Source organism: Pseudopipra pipra, chromosome 6, assembly GCF_036250125.1.
Source record: "Pseudopipra pipra isolate bDixPip1 chromosome 6, bDixPip1.hap1, whole genome shotgun sequence".
NCBI lineage: Eukaryota > Metazoa > Chordata > Aves > Passeriformes > Pipridae > Pseudopipra > Pseudopipra pipra.
This window is the reverse complement of record NC_087554.1, coordinates 59,727,197-59,743,459: the sequence shown is the minus strand read 5'-3', so window position 1 is coordinate 59,743,459 and position 16,263 is coordinate 59,727,197. Positions and strand designations below refer to the sequence as shown.

Genomic DNA, 16,263 nt, shown 5'->3' with positions numbered 1-16,263 from the left:
CTATTCAAATTGTAATAGTAAAGGCAACAGAGATTTAGCAAGTCACTCTAAATGGTGCTTTAGGGCAGGAAATAAATAATGCCCCAATCAATTGAAATTCCAGTCGGGAATTGGGATATGATGTAAAATTACCTACATTGGTCTGGGAAACCAGTGTGCTCTCAACAACAAAAATGCTACTGAGTCCTTATTATTCAAAGGCTACTGGTGCTTTTGGTGTGTCTCATTGAAAAGGCAGCAGTTTGTTCCCTAAGGCTGTATTGGACTGATGAAGAGGTGGGAATGATGATTTGTTGAGTCATGATCACCGCCCTTTGCTGCAGAAAGGACTTTTTACGTGCTGGTAGAATACATCTCCATATTAAATTGCGTGTTTTATCTGAAACAAGACAAGCTGAGGATGTTTATTCTGTAGTTTTCTTCTGTGCTGTTGTGTCAGCTATTAGAGACAACCAGAATGGTGTGATCTTACTTTCTTTTTCCACAACGTGAAAAAAATTGATCCAAGTGAATCAAATTTGGATCTCAGACCTATATGTTTTATGGTGTGTGCCAGATAAGATAAATTAATTGGGGTTTGATAAAAGAATATGAATCTGTGTAGTTTGTGAAGACTGCTTTAGACTGATGGCAGAGTGGTTTCTGTTATGAGCAGAAGGAGCAGATGCTAGAACATCTGTGCCGTGCTTGTCATCCTTTAAAATTTTTTTTTTAGTAATCAAAGATGCATGTAATAGTAGCTTTTTTTTCTCCTTCTTTATTTTTCTTCCTAAGCTCTTGTTGTCTCGGGGCTTCAGCCATTAGAGCAGGTAACCAGGACCAACCATGGCTAACACTGCAGGCACCTTCTTCATTATCAAATCTAGTTACTTGTTGAAGACAATCAGGTCATCAGATCTTCCCTGGGAGCTTATAGAACTTTTAAAAACTAATTATTGTAATTTTTTTTTTTAAACTAATTTTTGTCCTATTACTTCTGTTGGTTCTGATTCCAGACTCCCACTATGGTGACTGATGAGAAACACAGTTTCCAGTATGAATTTTTACTCTGTTGGTTGGACTTGTGTTAGTTTAAATAGCTTTTTCTGCTGTTTCTCTTGAAAAGCCAGTCTTCCAAATCTTGTGATCATCTAGTTGCCCTTTTGTGCATTTATAGGATGAGCTCATCTGTTTTGAGAGTGAGTGACCAGAACTGCAAACATCACTTCAGGTGAAATCTCACATCCTGCTGGTAACTCTTTCTGACAACAGCAGCTTTTCTGATGTGTCCTTGGGTTGCCTTTTCATGACTGCACCTCATGGCAGAGGGACCATGAGGTGCTATTTAATTGGTATAGAGGTGTCTCTTCCTCTGTGTAGTGCTCTTTAAATGATGAGCTCCCACAGCGACTTTGTGACTTGTTTCAAGTGCTTGAATTTTCGTTCAGTTGTGTTGCCTTCTGTTTCTATTGTGGAAGGACTTGACTGTAAAATAATCTTGTGTGCTTTGTTTAAAGTATTCTGAAATAATTTGTCCTGTTTTTTTGATTCTCTTATTTTTAGCAATCCTGAAAAATACTACTAATCCTCTGTCTACTATCCCAGGTGTTGTTGCATTCGTTGTGTTCTAACTGGGCTTCCACTCACCTTTTTAGAGGTGTATTGATCAAGCAACTTGTAGGTTACCCTGGAATAATGATCAACACTTCATGGGTTGTATTCTCTTTCCTTATACTTTTGGATCAAGCTAAACTAGCTCAGTATGTCACAAAAGCTTTGTAAGAGGGAAGGGAAGGAGAAATGTTAATAAACAGCATAGGGTGCTGTTGACTCAGATTGGGAAGAGGAACAAGCAGATTTTTATGCCCTCCCACCCAGTGGCTATCCCTTGGATCTTAGTTCAAGGATCTTGTTCAGACTGTGACCTGCCTGCGTGGTGAACCCAAAGGGAAAGTTTGTGTGGCTGAAAAATAACCCAAAAAGTAACCCAAAGAATAACCATGTGGCTGCACAAAAGCTGTTCTGGCCTGCTGGAGAGGACAGCAGGGCAAGGACAGTGCACAGCACTGCAAAGACAGGTTACAGCAGCTTCTCTGGCATTGGTGCTGACTTAACATGTAGGGATAGAGTTTTAGTGTTCCTGGGCTGCATATATGAACTCAAGGTTGTTGGGACTTCTGCTGCTCATCAGAATGGGAGCTGGTGTCTTAACCTTTGAGGTCGATCACCCATTTCTGACAAATTAGGTAAAACCAGTTGATTTTATTGTATCATAAGCCAAGATTTATGTGGGAGCTCCCACTTTGTCATGGCAAACTTGTTCTTTCAGTCTTTTCAAGCTGAGCAAGTTGAGTGATAGAGAGGATATCACTTGGCTTTTTTAGCACTGACAGAGGGTTCAGAGCTGTCCAGGACATGGATGATGCACGTACTGCCCCAATAGGCTGTTTCTGTCAGTCGTTTTTAATTGTGTGTACAATACACCCACACTGTGTCTGTGTTTGAATAGCTTAAGGAAACTGGACTGTGTACTTTTTATGCTTTCAGTGAAACACAAGCCTCTGCTCTTGGCAGGAATTTGGCTTGGTTCCTCCCAAAAGCCACGAGAGATGAGCCAACATATGCAGATCATTCAACAGGTATGTTTGCAAGAGACAGGTCAAGATTTTGATTTTTGAGAGAGTTTTAAACCTTTACATGTGTCCCATAGGGACCCCAAACCACTGTTGTTTTTATGGAAAACCTTGGTCATATGCCTGGTTCTCTTACAGATGTGTCTTATCAACTTTATCTTCTTACTTTCTGAGATTAGGAATGAAATATGGGAGTGTCTTGTGACAAGGCCTCAGTAATGTGGTCATGATATCCCATCATGCCACAAATACCTTTTAGTGTTTTTCCCCTTTTACCATATAGCTGCATTTCCTTGTCTTGTTCCCACATGCTGTTCCTGCTCTAAATACATTGTCAGTACAGGACAGAAGGTGAAAACCTTGTTTTGGATCAAGTAAAAGTCTTTTAGTGACTATTTTGGGTCCCCAGAGCGTTTATTTTCTGTTGTCCGTGTTTTATTTTTTTCCCAGTGTGATTTCTTGTGTGTGCAGGTGTTTGGTACAACTGAGTCAGTGAATGCTTGGAGCACTTCAGCAGCCAGCCCTGTCAGCCCTGGTGTAGGGCTTTCTCACGAGGTAACACATGGATACGGAAGGAGAAGGGAGCAACGTGTCTTTGATGGAGTTCTGTGTGGGATCTCAAACTTGTTAACCATAAGTATGTTTGTCTTGAGACAATGGGCAACGTTGAGCTGGATCATGTCTCAAAAAGTGCAGTTTCTGCAATTTGGACAGACGGGAAATTTCGTAATTGTGTCTTAAGTTCAGGTGTGCTGTGGGCAGCTGCTGATCCTCATAGCTACCCAATTTGGTGTTTGCTGAGAACTTGCAGAGTTCTCATTCAAGGAGAATAAAGCATAATAGAAGGGTTATTGACACAGTTGAATTATTATTTTAGTGCATGTGTTTGCCCAGTAGGACATAATGGATTTGGAGTAGTTGTTCTGGTACATTGGGTAAATTCTAGGTCGGTTTTGGTGTGCCTAATCATTGTGAAAGCACTTATTTCTCAATGCCACACAGCTGCTCTTGAAGTGTCAAGTACTGGCCTGTTGTTTGACCAAACTGACATAATGGTGCTGTAAGACATGTTTTTATGATTGTGTCCTTAATTGACTAGGCAGTAGTATCTCATAAATAATCACTTCTATTTAAATACCTATAGAAATGTTTTCTCTATACTGTCCAGAGTTAATACCATAAAAGGTTTAATTTTTTTTTTTTGAATTAAAACAAAAGGCTCATCTATACTGGATAAATGTGAGTTAAGTTTCAGCTTGCTGCAAACTCTTTTGTCAGGTCCAAGCCACTTGAAATGGTTTTGTAGTGAGATGTTGAAACACAATGGGTGGTGGAAATGTTTCTGTTTATTATTAATTGAATCAGTATGTATTTTTTTTTTCCTTAAAATGCCAGTCAGTCAAGGCTGTAGTTCAACCACTACCTGGTCTGCTTTCTTTCTGGTGAGTGCAGCTGAGATGAACGGGTCTGTATAGCAGTGTATGTACATGAGTGTTTGGAAAATAGGGTTAACTGTGGCTGTCTCCTAAATTTTTGAGATGTCTGGGCTCGTTTAACCTCCTCCTTTCTGCAGTACGGAGCAGAACTCGTCTGACAGAACAAAAATGAAACAGAAGTGTGTGCGTGCATCCTTTTCCCAAAAGATATAAATAGTCTAAAAGGAGGATTGTGTGTTTAGCAGCTTGGCAGATGATGCTGGGAATTGATATAACACAGATATAGGGAGAGTATTGGAGTCTCTGTTTGGTTTTGCTTTGTTGCTTAAAGGAGGGGGTTCAGATCAGCTCTTGATATTTCTGAAAAAAACTGAAATGTTAGCGAAGTAATCTGTGAGATTTCGTGTTGCAGTGTGACTGTGGGCTGAAGAGAAGGGAGCTGCAGGCAACTGCAGGTAGCTTATCAACAGTATTTAAAACCCAAAAATTCATATCTACTGATTGATAGTTTTGATTTCTGCCGGAAAGCTGAGATGTGTCTTGTTGCCATAATGAGCTGTAGTCTCTATGTGGCTCATGGGCTGCTTGTGAGACCTGTTGGTTTATTAATTGAAGACAAGACCAATTGTGGGTTTTTTTGGCCAGGTAAGGTTTTGAGAGCATTCTGGAGGTGTCTCCTTACAAGGTGAGAACAGCAAAATCCCCATGGATGGGATTTCACAGAATCTGAACAGGGACCAGGGAAAGAGTAATTGGTATTACCTCCCAGCTCCCTCTTGTATTTGGCAGTCAGAGAAGAGATGGCCCAAAACACATAGCCAGCAGTTTCTGCAAGTGCTTGAATAAGGATTTATGAATTGCTGAAGCTGAGGTGTGAAAGGGAAAAGACTTTTGTCCCTAACTCCCTACTCATATGGGAGCTCTTGATCACATAAGCTCCTTTATTCTGATGCTCTTGGAAGTGCTTGATTTCATTGCAGTCACTCTTCTTTCTCTTCCCTCTGCTTTTGATCCCTAAGCTGTAACATGGGAGATAATTGCTTTTGCTCAGTTCTTCTGGATTTTTTGAATCACAGACATCATCATTGCCGCAGACTCTGGGAAGGACCTGCCTTCTAGGCTGTGCCTCTTAGTCCATCAGCCCAGAAAATAAACCTGCACTGGCCAACTGCAGATAGTTGATGAGCTCTTGGCTACGTAGCAGGAACCACTGTGGGTTATGAGGATTTGTTAAATGTACTGAAGGTTGAGAAATAAACAGGTTTGGCAGCTGCTCCCTCCAAAGGGGGCCGTTCTTGTCTCAGTTCAAGTATCTCTGTAGGAGAACATGAAATTGTCTAACCCAAGCTAAGCAAAAAGCCTGGGGATGTTTCTAGAAGCATCTTTGATTTAAAAAATCGAGGTGTCATTCTGTAAGCTTTCTCATGTGTGTGTTTTCTGTTGGTTTTTCGTGTTCCCTTGCCATAAATCAAGTCATTCCATTTCTGTAAGTAGATTTCCCTCTGACATCAGAATTGAGGAACAAGTGAAAACACATCGTTTTTGCTGATTCTTTCCACTCCACTTGTTTGTGGTTCAGGTCTTGGCTATGTATTGAAGACTATTATTATTTTTTAGTCTAAACTGGTTTTTCCATAGTGGAGAGGATTATTTGTTTTGTGAGTTACTTAACAGAAACATCTTGGTTATAAAAGCTGAAGAAAGAGGGGCTTAGAGATTCTAAATATTTGATACTGTTTAATGAGTGTATCTACTAAAAACAGGCTTTGTAAAGAAGGGTAGTAACTCATTCTGTAATATTCCTAGTCAACAGCAAAAACCATAAAGATTTTTTTTCCCTGAAATGATTAATGGCTGCATATCTAAAGCCCTGCAAATTTTTGTAATGCTCAGCAGAATCTGCAGTTTTATAAGAGAATATATTGTACTCTGCTACTTGTGAAAATAGCTCTTCCTCTCTTCTGTTTTGTTTGCTCCCTTGCCAGCCAAGCTAGAAAAGTGAGCAGCACTATCGAGCTATGCTAATTTTGTGAGCCATTTTAATCTGTTCACTGTCCCAGAGGCTTGATTCCTTATCTGCCATCATCCCTTCACGAAGGGAATGTGTGGGGAATGCAGGATTGGGCACAAATCTTGTAACCTTTGAAGACACTCTGTCCAAAACAAACACTTAGTTCCAGTAAGTGTAATTTAGTTGATAAATATCTTAACAGTTTTCTGGAGAGGAACCTCTGCTTGTTTACCAAAAGCATTTTTAGTACAATCCTGGTCCTGAAATCCATGAACATTGACATGAGGGCATGTAGTGCTGTTTGTGCACAGATGGTGCCAAACCATCTAGATACTGTACTGTTTGCTTTCCTCAAAAATGTGGTGTTGTTCTAGACTGCTTAGAGACCGAGCCTTTTGTTTAATATTTCATGAGATGAAAGAGAAGAACAAGACAGATCAAGCCAGTGTCCATGGAAATGAGAATGAGCATACTGATATTTATTATCCTGGAGACCAGGAGACTTTATTGTTCCTGGAGGTGCTGTGATGGCTTTTGTTGATGGCATTACTAATTGTAAAAGGAGCTTCCCTGTCTCTGTGTGTGTGTGTAACTCCTTGGACGTTTTCTGTTGGTATCTTCATCCTGATTACCAATTCTTCAGGATACAAACTCAAATCCAAAAGGTAATGAAATGTCTTAGTGTGTGAAATAGAATACAGATTGCAGGGGCTGTGAAACCTTGGTGTGAAGAGGAGAATCAGCAGTATCACACACTGAGTGTTTTAGGTCTTGTGTGAAGCTCTTGTCTTCAGGCATACTCAGTATTGAACCAATATATAGACCTGGTTTTTAAGCATGAACATTTGTCATGCATATGAAAAATTGCCAATTTAAGGCTTCTAATTTAAAAAAACTTATGGCCATCTGTTTTGGCCCTGATTTGAAGGTGAATTAAGTGCTTTGGTGCTTTGCTCATTTGGGGAAAGCATGTGTTGGGCAATGAAAGATGCACTGGATGATGTCCTGCTTCCATAGTCAACTGTCTTTACACTAAGACCTATCAGGAAGAGTTGGACTTGCAAAGAAATGGAAGGACCTCCCAAATTGCTATGGTCTGTGTGCCATGAGGAGCTCTGTAATGCCAGTTGTGGTGTTGGGCTGTCCCTCTGCTGCCCAGGATGTCTGACTGTTGTTTGAGTTGGGTACCTTTGGTGAAGTCACAGAAATTGCTGCATATCTTGAATAAATAAATAAACCACAGACAAAGAAAAAATCATGCTATATTTTTAAATTTTACAGTGCAAGGTAAATTTTTTTCAAGTCACATTTTGAAATCTTTATTTCAAGACATGAAATAATTCATCAAACCTGTCTTTATAGAAGCCTGCCTTCCCGATGTTGGCCTATGCTCTGGCTTTTGCCGCCTGCAGTGAAACCAGAAGGAACTCTGAGTGGGATTTGGGAAATGGCTTTTTTCCTTCCTCAAGGATCAGATGGGAATGTGTGACCAAACGTCGCCATCGCTGGCAGAGTGGTTGTGGTTTGTGGGGACAAGAATGAACAAGCCCGGAAGGAAGCTTGGGATCTAACTGTGTGCATTAAACCTACCCGGAGATGGAGAGCAGGCAGGATATGGACAGAGTCCAGCTCTGCCCTTGACTTGTCCCACATAGCCCCCTTTGAGTTCAGAAGGAATTATCTACAAATAAATATAAGGGTGGATGTGTGTGAGTGAGCGGGAATGTGATCACCTGATGTGGGATTCCCATAGTGAGGTGTTGACTCATCTTTTCATGTATGGAAAACTGTTTTCCAGCCCTAGAAACAGTGGTGTCAGTTTGGGAAGGCATCGAAGCCCTTGTATGAAGTGCTTTTCCAAGAAGGGATTTTTCTCCATAGTCAAGTCCTGTGTAAACTTGAAATATTGATTTAGAGAAGGGGGGAGTGAAGTAATTTCAGGTGCTACTGTCAGTGTATAATATCCTGCACATGGAGCCCCTGTTCTGTTGGTCCTTAGGCAATACCCTGACAAAAAAACAATACAGACACCTGCACTTGGATGCACCTGCCGAGTTCTGTAGCTTTACACTCCTTTTCCTATAACTTAGGAAAGAAGAGACAGGGTTTTTCTGTGCAGTGGCTGCTGCACTGAGAGAGACACATAAATAGCACGAGCTGCCAAGATGAAGGAGACAGTGAAGCTGTCCTTATGTTGGGCCCTTGCATGCATGGACAGGTTGGGGGAGGAAGGAGAAAACCCTTTCCCTGCCTTGCCTGCTTTAGTAGTGCTTCTTCTGTAGTGGGAACCTAAATTGTTTTCTTTATATTCATTATACTAATTTTTCATTATTTTCTTGAGCCTGTGTCCCAGAAACGTGTGAATTTCAGGCCTAGTGTGCTAAAAAAGTTTGATCTTTCCTTTCCCAGATAACTCGTGTTTATAAATACACTTCGTTTTCTAACTAAAGGAATTCTGGAGCAGGAAAATGCCCAACTAAATTCAAGGTCTGCTCTTTAACATTGGCAGCTGCTGTGCAAGATGCATTTCAAAGCTGAAAATGAAAGTTCTCCTTGTGTTAACAACAACAAAAAAAATTCCTCTTTTTTTTTTTTTTTAATTCTGAGATACAATTGTGTTTGTTTTGCACTTTCTGATCTTGAAAACAGAAGCTGGGTAAAACTGGTTGGCTCTCCTCAGCTCTGCCTTTGCAAGGACTGGAACCAGTTTAGCTGGGGGTAGGTCAGCAGAGTGAAAGTTTTGTTTAAGATCCTTCGCAACTGTGTCAGTGTTGTTTCTCTTGACTCGTTTAGCTTTTGTGCTGGGTTTATGAAGGTGCAACACAACTTAGCCCTTAATGTACAACTGTTTTGGCTTCAATATAGCAAAGCTATAAATAGGCACCCCTTTGCCTCCCCAGCAGTAGGAAATGACTGCAGCAGGTGTTGTCCTCTGCTAGATATTTGCACACCATTACTACCCAAGTAATTTTTTTAAAATTGGCTTTCTTGTTGTTTGTTCTTCCTTTATTAAATGCCAACTGACTGGTCAGCAGGCATCACGTTAAAATAGGAAATCTTCGTTAAGACAAAAGAAATAAAAGCAGAAAGGTATTTTTGCTTTACTTCTGTATGGCCTCTGTGTAAAGTTTATTTTATGTGCAATTTTAAAAGTATTACCAGAAGGCACAGGAAAGCTGCATAATGCTGGGTTGCTGCCTGAAATGGTTTTTTGGTCCTTTTGGCTTTGCCTGGCTGGAGTTTAGCTGAGGTTTGTTATAGCAGTTCTTCTGTGGTAGGACTGGTAGATGCTTGAAAGGCTGTGGGCAGGGTTTGTATCTGTGCTTGTACTGAATTGTCCCTTGCACTGTGACACCAGGAGATAAACAGGGCTTTTTGTGCAGCAAGGTGGTGCTTAGAGTGAGTGAGGATGTTGCAGCATGGCCCGTTCAAAATGGGTTTGATGGTGTCAGTAAACAAACTTCCCCTCAACACAGACCCCGTCGTTGTTTGGATTAACTTTGGGTCCCAGCAAAGGGACCGAGTTGTTTGGGCAGGGAGAATAAATGTGTTTGTGCTGCCGAGATTGTTTCCGTCCAGCCGCGGAGCAGAGCCCTGGCCTCCTGCCACACTTGGGTGCTGCGGGAGCGGTGAAATCCAGGGGAGATGTAGGGTGCAAACAGCAAACAAGGGGGGCAGTCCTGTGTGGCAGTTCCTGTTTAACACCTGTCTGCCCTTACACCCCTTCCTTTCCCCTGCAGGTGCGAGAGCTGCGTGGAGCTGCTGTTTGTGAGAGGGGCTGGGAACTGCCACGAGTGCGACACCCCCCTGAGGAAGAGTAACTTCAGGGTGCAGCTCTTCGAGGATCCTGCTGTCGACAAGGAAGTGGAAATTCGGAAGAAAGTGCTGAAAATGTGAGTGTCACCAGTTTGAAGAACAGAAGGTGGAAGTGTTTCATGGATCACAATTTTAAGAAATCGACTTCTCCAGTAGTACAGAGGAGATTTTTTTTTTTTTTTTAAGTGACAAACGATAAAACTTGACTCCATTTATCATGGAGGGATTTCAAAGAATCTGATTTTATGCAACGACTGAGGACTTAATTCTCAGTTAAGCCTTGAGGGATTCCTGCTTAGCATTAGAAAACGGGTGTTTCTATGTGGCCTCCTTTGGCAAAGACTTGCCTCCTAAATGGAGGTGATTAGATGTTGAGGAGTACAGCTGCTTTCCCTTTGAGGGGGTGAACATGGGAGTAGGGCAAGAAACAGAACCTTGATTGTTTTGTTCCCTGGGGACCTGTTCTCAGAGTTGAAGGCTGGTTCCCTTAAAAATCAAAATGGACAAAGTAGAGTTCACATTGTTTTTTAACTTCACACAGCAATTGTTAATGGAAATGGCTCCCTACAAGCCTGGTGTTACTAGCCTGTCATGCAGATTTGAAAGCTCTTGGAATTGAGATAAATGAGGTCTGAAATTGCATCTCCCTCCTTGTGGCCAAGAAACAGCATTTTATAACGAAAATAAGGGAACCAGTTGGTGTTTGATAGAAGAGGGTTTGGTGAAATGTAACAAACCCAGAGAGAGTTGTGTGTGCAAAAACGAAAGTACAGGTAAATTGTAAGCTTGGCAGCCTTTTATTTGAGATTTAGTACAATACTAAATAAATCATGATGATGATGTGGAGAAACTGTGTTGCTGAATACCAAGATGCTGATGTGGAAAGCAATAATAATTTTGATGTTGGATTTTAAAGTCTGCTAAAGTTAACAGAAGTCAAACTGGAATGAAGTCAACTGAGTTGACTAAACATGGAATGAAGTTTAGTTAGAAGAGAAAACATTGGAAAATGCTTGGCCCACTTTGTTTTACCAGATTAGTTTTTGGGAGGCAGGAAAAATGCCTCCAAATTGGAATTTTGCCTGAGTGCTTGGGATTAGATTTTTATACTCCTGGGTGTTGTGGTCCATGGAGCAGGCAGAATCTCAGCTTTGTATTTTCTTGGGAAGAAAACCTGCACATCTTGACTTTCAGAGGCTGTCCATGTTCTAGCCAGCTGTCTCTTCATCTTTTTACTTTTTCCAGCTATGGAGAGGTGAATATGAGTCCTGGAATGGTCTATTGATATGAAATGAGATAATTGCATAGCATTTTCAGTTTGCTGCTGACATGTGCTTTCTGTTGTTGGCACAAAGCCAAACTCCCTGTTCCGATACTTCTAGAAAAGCTTTTTTTTCCCTCTTTTTTTTCCTGTGGGTGTTACTGTTGTCTCTGCCTTTGTTCAGAGGTTGACTGAGAATGACTCTGTCTTGGCCTCTGTGCTCGTGTTTACCTGTAACCCTGGAAAAGGAGTCGGCAAACAGTAGGCAAAGATAGCACTGATTTATTCCAGGCTGGCTCCTTTCCTTTGGAACAAGCACTTCTGTCTCCCATGAAAGACTCTGTATGTTGGTCAGTTTGGGAGCCACAAAGTACATAGTTGATAAAACTAGATCAATACTTAATCAGCTTGCAGCAAGAGCCTTGTTGAATGGAAATTGCATCTTTGTGTGTTGTATAAATACTTGTTTCTCTTCTCTCAAAGATACAATAAAAGAGAGGAAGACTTTCCCAGTTTAGATGAATATAATGATTTCCTGGAAGAAATAGAAGAAATTGGTAAGTCTTAATGCTTGCATTTTTGATGTGCTGTGCTCATGAGAACATAGGCTTTTTTATTCTTACTCAACTGCCTATGAGAATGTCTAAGTCAAGTTTCTGTAATAGGATTTATCATAGTATCAGATTTTTATCTAATTACTTTTTTCTGCACACTTTTAATCACATTTGCTGAACTGTAGGACATCGTTGAGTAAAACTTTTTATCTGCCAGAGGAAGAACACAATCCAAAGAGGAAGCAGTGCTTTACAGCTGGAAAAGAAAGGCTTGCAGGGTACTGTCAGTGCTACACTGGCAAAGATTAAACAAAGAGAGGAGAAATTGAAATTTTCATTATATGCTTCCATTAGCTTTATCTACCATGACAGAAGCCATATGGTGTCTTTCATCATTTCTGCTTCTGCAAGTACAGTAGTTGAAGCTGCTTTGAAGCTGATGACCTTACATACCACTGTGGTAGCATTTTATGTTGCTGTGCAGAAGGAGGAGGTTTAGGAACAGACGTTGACTTCTTTCTCTTTGGATTAGCTGAAGCAGAACTTTGCCCTTTGGGGAAGGGACAATGTTATCAACAGAGTTTATTTTCTTCTTAGTTAGGGTGACTTGTGATTTATGGTGGACTGATGGATTTTGCTTAGAAAAACAAGGATGTGTTCAAAGGAGTGACTCCTAAATGGTTTGTTTCTTGATTTTTATGAGCTTCTGAGGCTTTTCTTTTTTTTTTGACCTGGAGGAAGAAGAGGTGACTTAGAGCATGCAGGAAGGGCAGCGAATGTGATTTGAAGGAAAACATGGAGATGCCACTCCCCTTCAGTTTCTCAAAGGAGCCCTTGCTCCTCTTTGCACTGTGGTGTTTTGTAGAAATGTATCCAATACACTTACTGCCGTGAGTAATGTATCGTGTTTTTGTTGGCATCAGAAGGCCGAGGCTGGAGAGCCAAATCGTGTGGCTGGGAAACACCAGCCACACTCACACGGGTCCAAATATCTGGAGGAGATGATGTGGGTGTAGTTCTGTTTGTATATTTTTTTGAATGGTATGGGGGAAGGAGGGAATGAGCAGAAAGAATGGTTGCATCTTGGCCAGAGGATCCTGGAAGAATCTGTGTGCTTATGGAAGGGAAAAGAGCTTCTTATTTATGTAGCATTAAATGCAGTTGCCCCACTTACTGCTGTTGCAGTTTTCAGCATCTGCAGCAAGGGATTTGAAGTCTTGCCTGAAATTGCCTGAATCTCATGAATTTGTGCAGGACGTTATGATTCTTCAGCTCTTGGGATTAGGTGGTTACATTTCAAATGGTTCCAAAGTCTGCACTGGGAACTTGGTTTGGAAGCAGCAGGAATCCAGCTGGTCTTGGTAACCTTGTGAAAAAGAGTGAGTTTGCCAATAACTGTGTTGGCCCTGCAAATGCATAATGAAAAAGCTTGACAGAGTCATTAGGAATTGGAGTTAGTTGCCTGAGAGGGACACCTAAAATACTAAAGGAATAGGAAGTCTGATTACCTCTTAGTTCCTTCATGTAGCAGCCAGGGTGATGAGAGGAAAAAAGGGGTGCAGTCAGAAGGCTCTTAGTTTTCACTGTCAAAGGGTTCATTTGTGATCTACTAACTCCAGACAGATCCCAGAGGACAGGTTTGACTCAACAACACTACTTTAGGCAAGAGTTCAAGCCCTATTCTCTCTCCCTGGTGACAAAGCCCACTGCACACATATTGCTCTCCCCAAGCCCTTCCCTGCTGTGCTCCTGGGCAGATTTCTGCACCTAGAAGTTGTCTGGTGGATTCTTCCAATGCATGTGGAGAATGGCATGACTGAATAATGTGTTAAGGGTGTATCTTTGACTCTGTATGGTCACTTCACATGATACTGCAGAGAGTAGTTATTTCATTTCTGTGTGTGTGTGAATTCCCTGCTGGTTTGTGCACATGAGAGACTGGGCTGCAAGAAGGGAAGGAAAGGATTTGGTTGTGCAGGGCAGTTTTGCCTCGTGGAGCCAACGTACAGCAGGTTGAGAGTAGCTGCTGGTGGTTGTTCAAGCTGCCAGGTTGGGAATGTAGGGAGGCAGAGAACTGGATTTCCCCTCTCTCCCCCTGCCCCAAACTTTCAGTTTTTCTGCAGGAGGGCCAAAGTGTGGCTTTACCTTGTTTTCTCTTTGCTGGGAAGTTTTGTTTCTTGAGTTGTTGTGGGAGTTCAAATAAAATAATTGCTTAGCAGAGGCAAGGTGTAAGCATCAATTGTAACCTTCATATGACCCTGGCACAATTCAGATAGTTTTTCCAAATATTTGCAGCAATTGCACTGTCTTATTCCATTGATGTGATACACGACCTCACTGGAAACACATTTTCCCCCTTCATATCAGCCGTGTTATACTTACAGACTTTTCCTATTTAAATAGAAAAGTTGGGTGGTACAGCAGAAGTGTGTGTGTGGGAAGGTCAAACAAACATTGGGGTAGTCACCTTTTAAGATTTCTGTTATAAAAAACACATTTTTGAAGTGGTTTAGAATGTAGCCACTAAATAATGCTTTGGGCTAAAATGTGTTGTTACAAGGCTTTAAATAAAAACCACATTTTAAAGCAAGTTTTCGCCAGAAGAAAAATCAGTTGGACAATTTGAGAACACTGTAAACACAGTTTGTTGTCATTAACACTAGGAATAAAAATAAAGTGAAAGGGTTAAAACCTGCCTTTGGGAAAGGTGTGGACAACATCCATCTGAATGAGTCACGTCTGTGCCCATATGATGAGAGTGACAAAGTTAAACCTTAGAGTATTGCTACAAATTGCAGTTTCTGGACATAATGCAAACTTTGCTTGTTATTTCTATAAGGTTTTCTTCTTTCCCCAAAGGTTTTCTTCTTCCCCAGAGTATATCTGTGCCCAGTTTTTTTCAAACCCTGTGTGTAAGCTCTCCCAGCAGGACCTGCCTCCCAGCATGTGCCTGGCACCCTTCTCCTGGTACCTGAGTGAGGCCCGCAGGCATTCCCACAACACAATTGTTAGCAGTAATTATTGCTTTTTAAAAACATTCAGTAAGTTCAGCTTGGAAGGAGGCTGCTGTATTTGTGCCCTTCGGATTCCTGTATCTCCTTACTCCTCCAAGACTTTGTGCAATACCGGCTGCCTCGAGACTTGTCTTACTCAGAACACTTAAGTGATCCTCAGATAGGAAGGGTTTTGGTGTCTGTGATCACTTGTGGGTTGTGTTGTTTATTGTTTTGCGGTTTGTTTTTTTCCCTCTATGTGTGTGTGTTCTCGAGGATGGTGTTGCTGGTCCTGACAGAGGCAATTTCCCAACTGGAAACTGGGCGGCTTTATCAAAGAACCATTTCAGTCATTTCGTCTGAACAGAGATTTCACACTGCTCCAGACAAAATGGTCTCTCTTACACTGATGGGGCTGAGTGAATTCAATCATTTATGACTATGCTAAGGTAATTTTCTGGAAAATTATTGACCCAGTAAAAGACAACTGAGGATGAACAGAAATAATTATTAATACCTAACTAGACTTTTCTGACTTATCTGTGGGTTTTCTTTTGTTTTTGATAATTATTTTGTTGTAATCACAGAAATGTTGGTTTGGAAGGGACCTGTTATGATCTATTTCATCTGTTTTCCACCTCACCCCTCTCCTACCCCTCTTAAAAGTACAAGGACCAGGCATCAAAAACACCAAGAGAAGGTGCCAAAGTAGCCTGGGACTCCTTGGGCAGACTGAGGGTGTGGCTGTGTGGTTGTATCTCCCTCTGCCCAAAGCAGTTGCTCTTCTACCATTCCCGACCTCTAGCTGGGGTTTTATGAAGCTGATTATTAAGGAGTTTTTTGTAGTGGGATGGGAGGAATATTGTTTATATCAAACTAATACTAATAATGTTTAGTCTGAGATTAAAATGGAGATTTTGATGGACTTAGAGTCCTGCAGTGGAGTCATATTCATTCATGCTGCTACGTCTCTGGACAAATGATTGTGCCATATAATTAAAATTTTTCTCATTTTCTTTTTTTATAGCTAGGAAAATATTTTTCCATTTATTGTAGAATTCCATAATGAATGTTGTTATTTTGCAAAGCAGTGAAAGTCTTTCTGTAGAGGCTGAATTTCAGAAGTTGGGAGTTTTACCTAACTAGAATGAAATGTTTCAGTAAAACACAATAGTCTTCCTGTTACACTTCAACAGATGTCTCAAGGCAAGTCATTTTATAAACCAACCAATGTGAGATGGATAAGTAGATAAATAATTGTTGCATACAAAACAGCTTCTGTTTCTTTTCCCTGAAGGGTTTCAGGCCTCTTATATCGGCTTATGCTATATTTCAACATGGACAAAAATAAGTCTGTCTTCTCTTTGAAACCTTTTCAAACCAGCCATCTGCTTTGCCACTCATGTTCAGATCTACACCAATATTTTTTCAGGGTAGGTGTGGCTTATGAGTTAGGGATTTTTAACCCTTTCTGGTTCTTCTAGTTTTATTTTTTTTTTTTTTTTTGTGTTGTTGTTGGGCTTTTGAAAAAGGGAAGAATTATATTTAAAATAAGTTTCTGGAAAAACTCAAAGCAGACC

The 16,263-nt window shown here is 40.9% G+C and overlaps 1 protein-coding gene across 2 annotated transcripts in view; it reads left to right on the top strand.

Annotated features, from left to right (window-relative positions):
* The window catches only part of MNAT1 (MNAT1 component of CDK activating kinase), a 119,768-nt gene that overhangs the window by 25,095 nt on the left and 78,410 nt on the right, over nucleotides 1–16,263 (top strand). For both annotated transcript variants that reach the window (XM_064659445.1, XM_064659446.1), the window contains exons 2-3: nucleotides 9,800–9,952; nucleotides 11,620–11,693. In XM_064659445.1, the coding sequence (XP_064515515.1) occupies nucleotides 9,800–9,952; nucleotides 11,620–11,693 (227 nt within the window). The remainder of the gene's footprint in view (nucleotides 1–9,799; nucleotides 9,953–11,619; nucleotides 11,694–16,263) is intronic.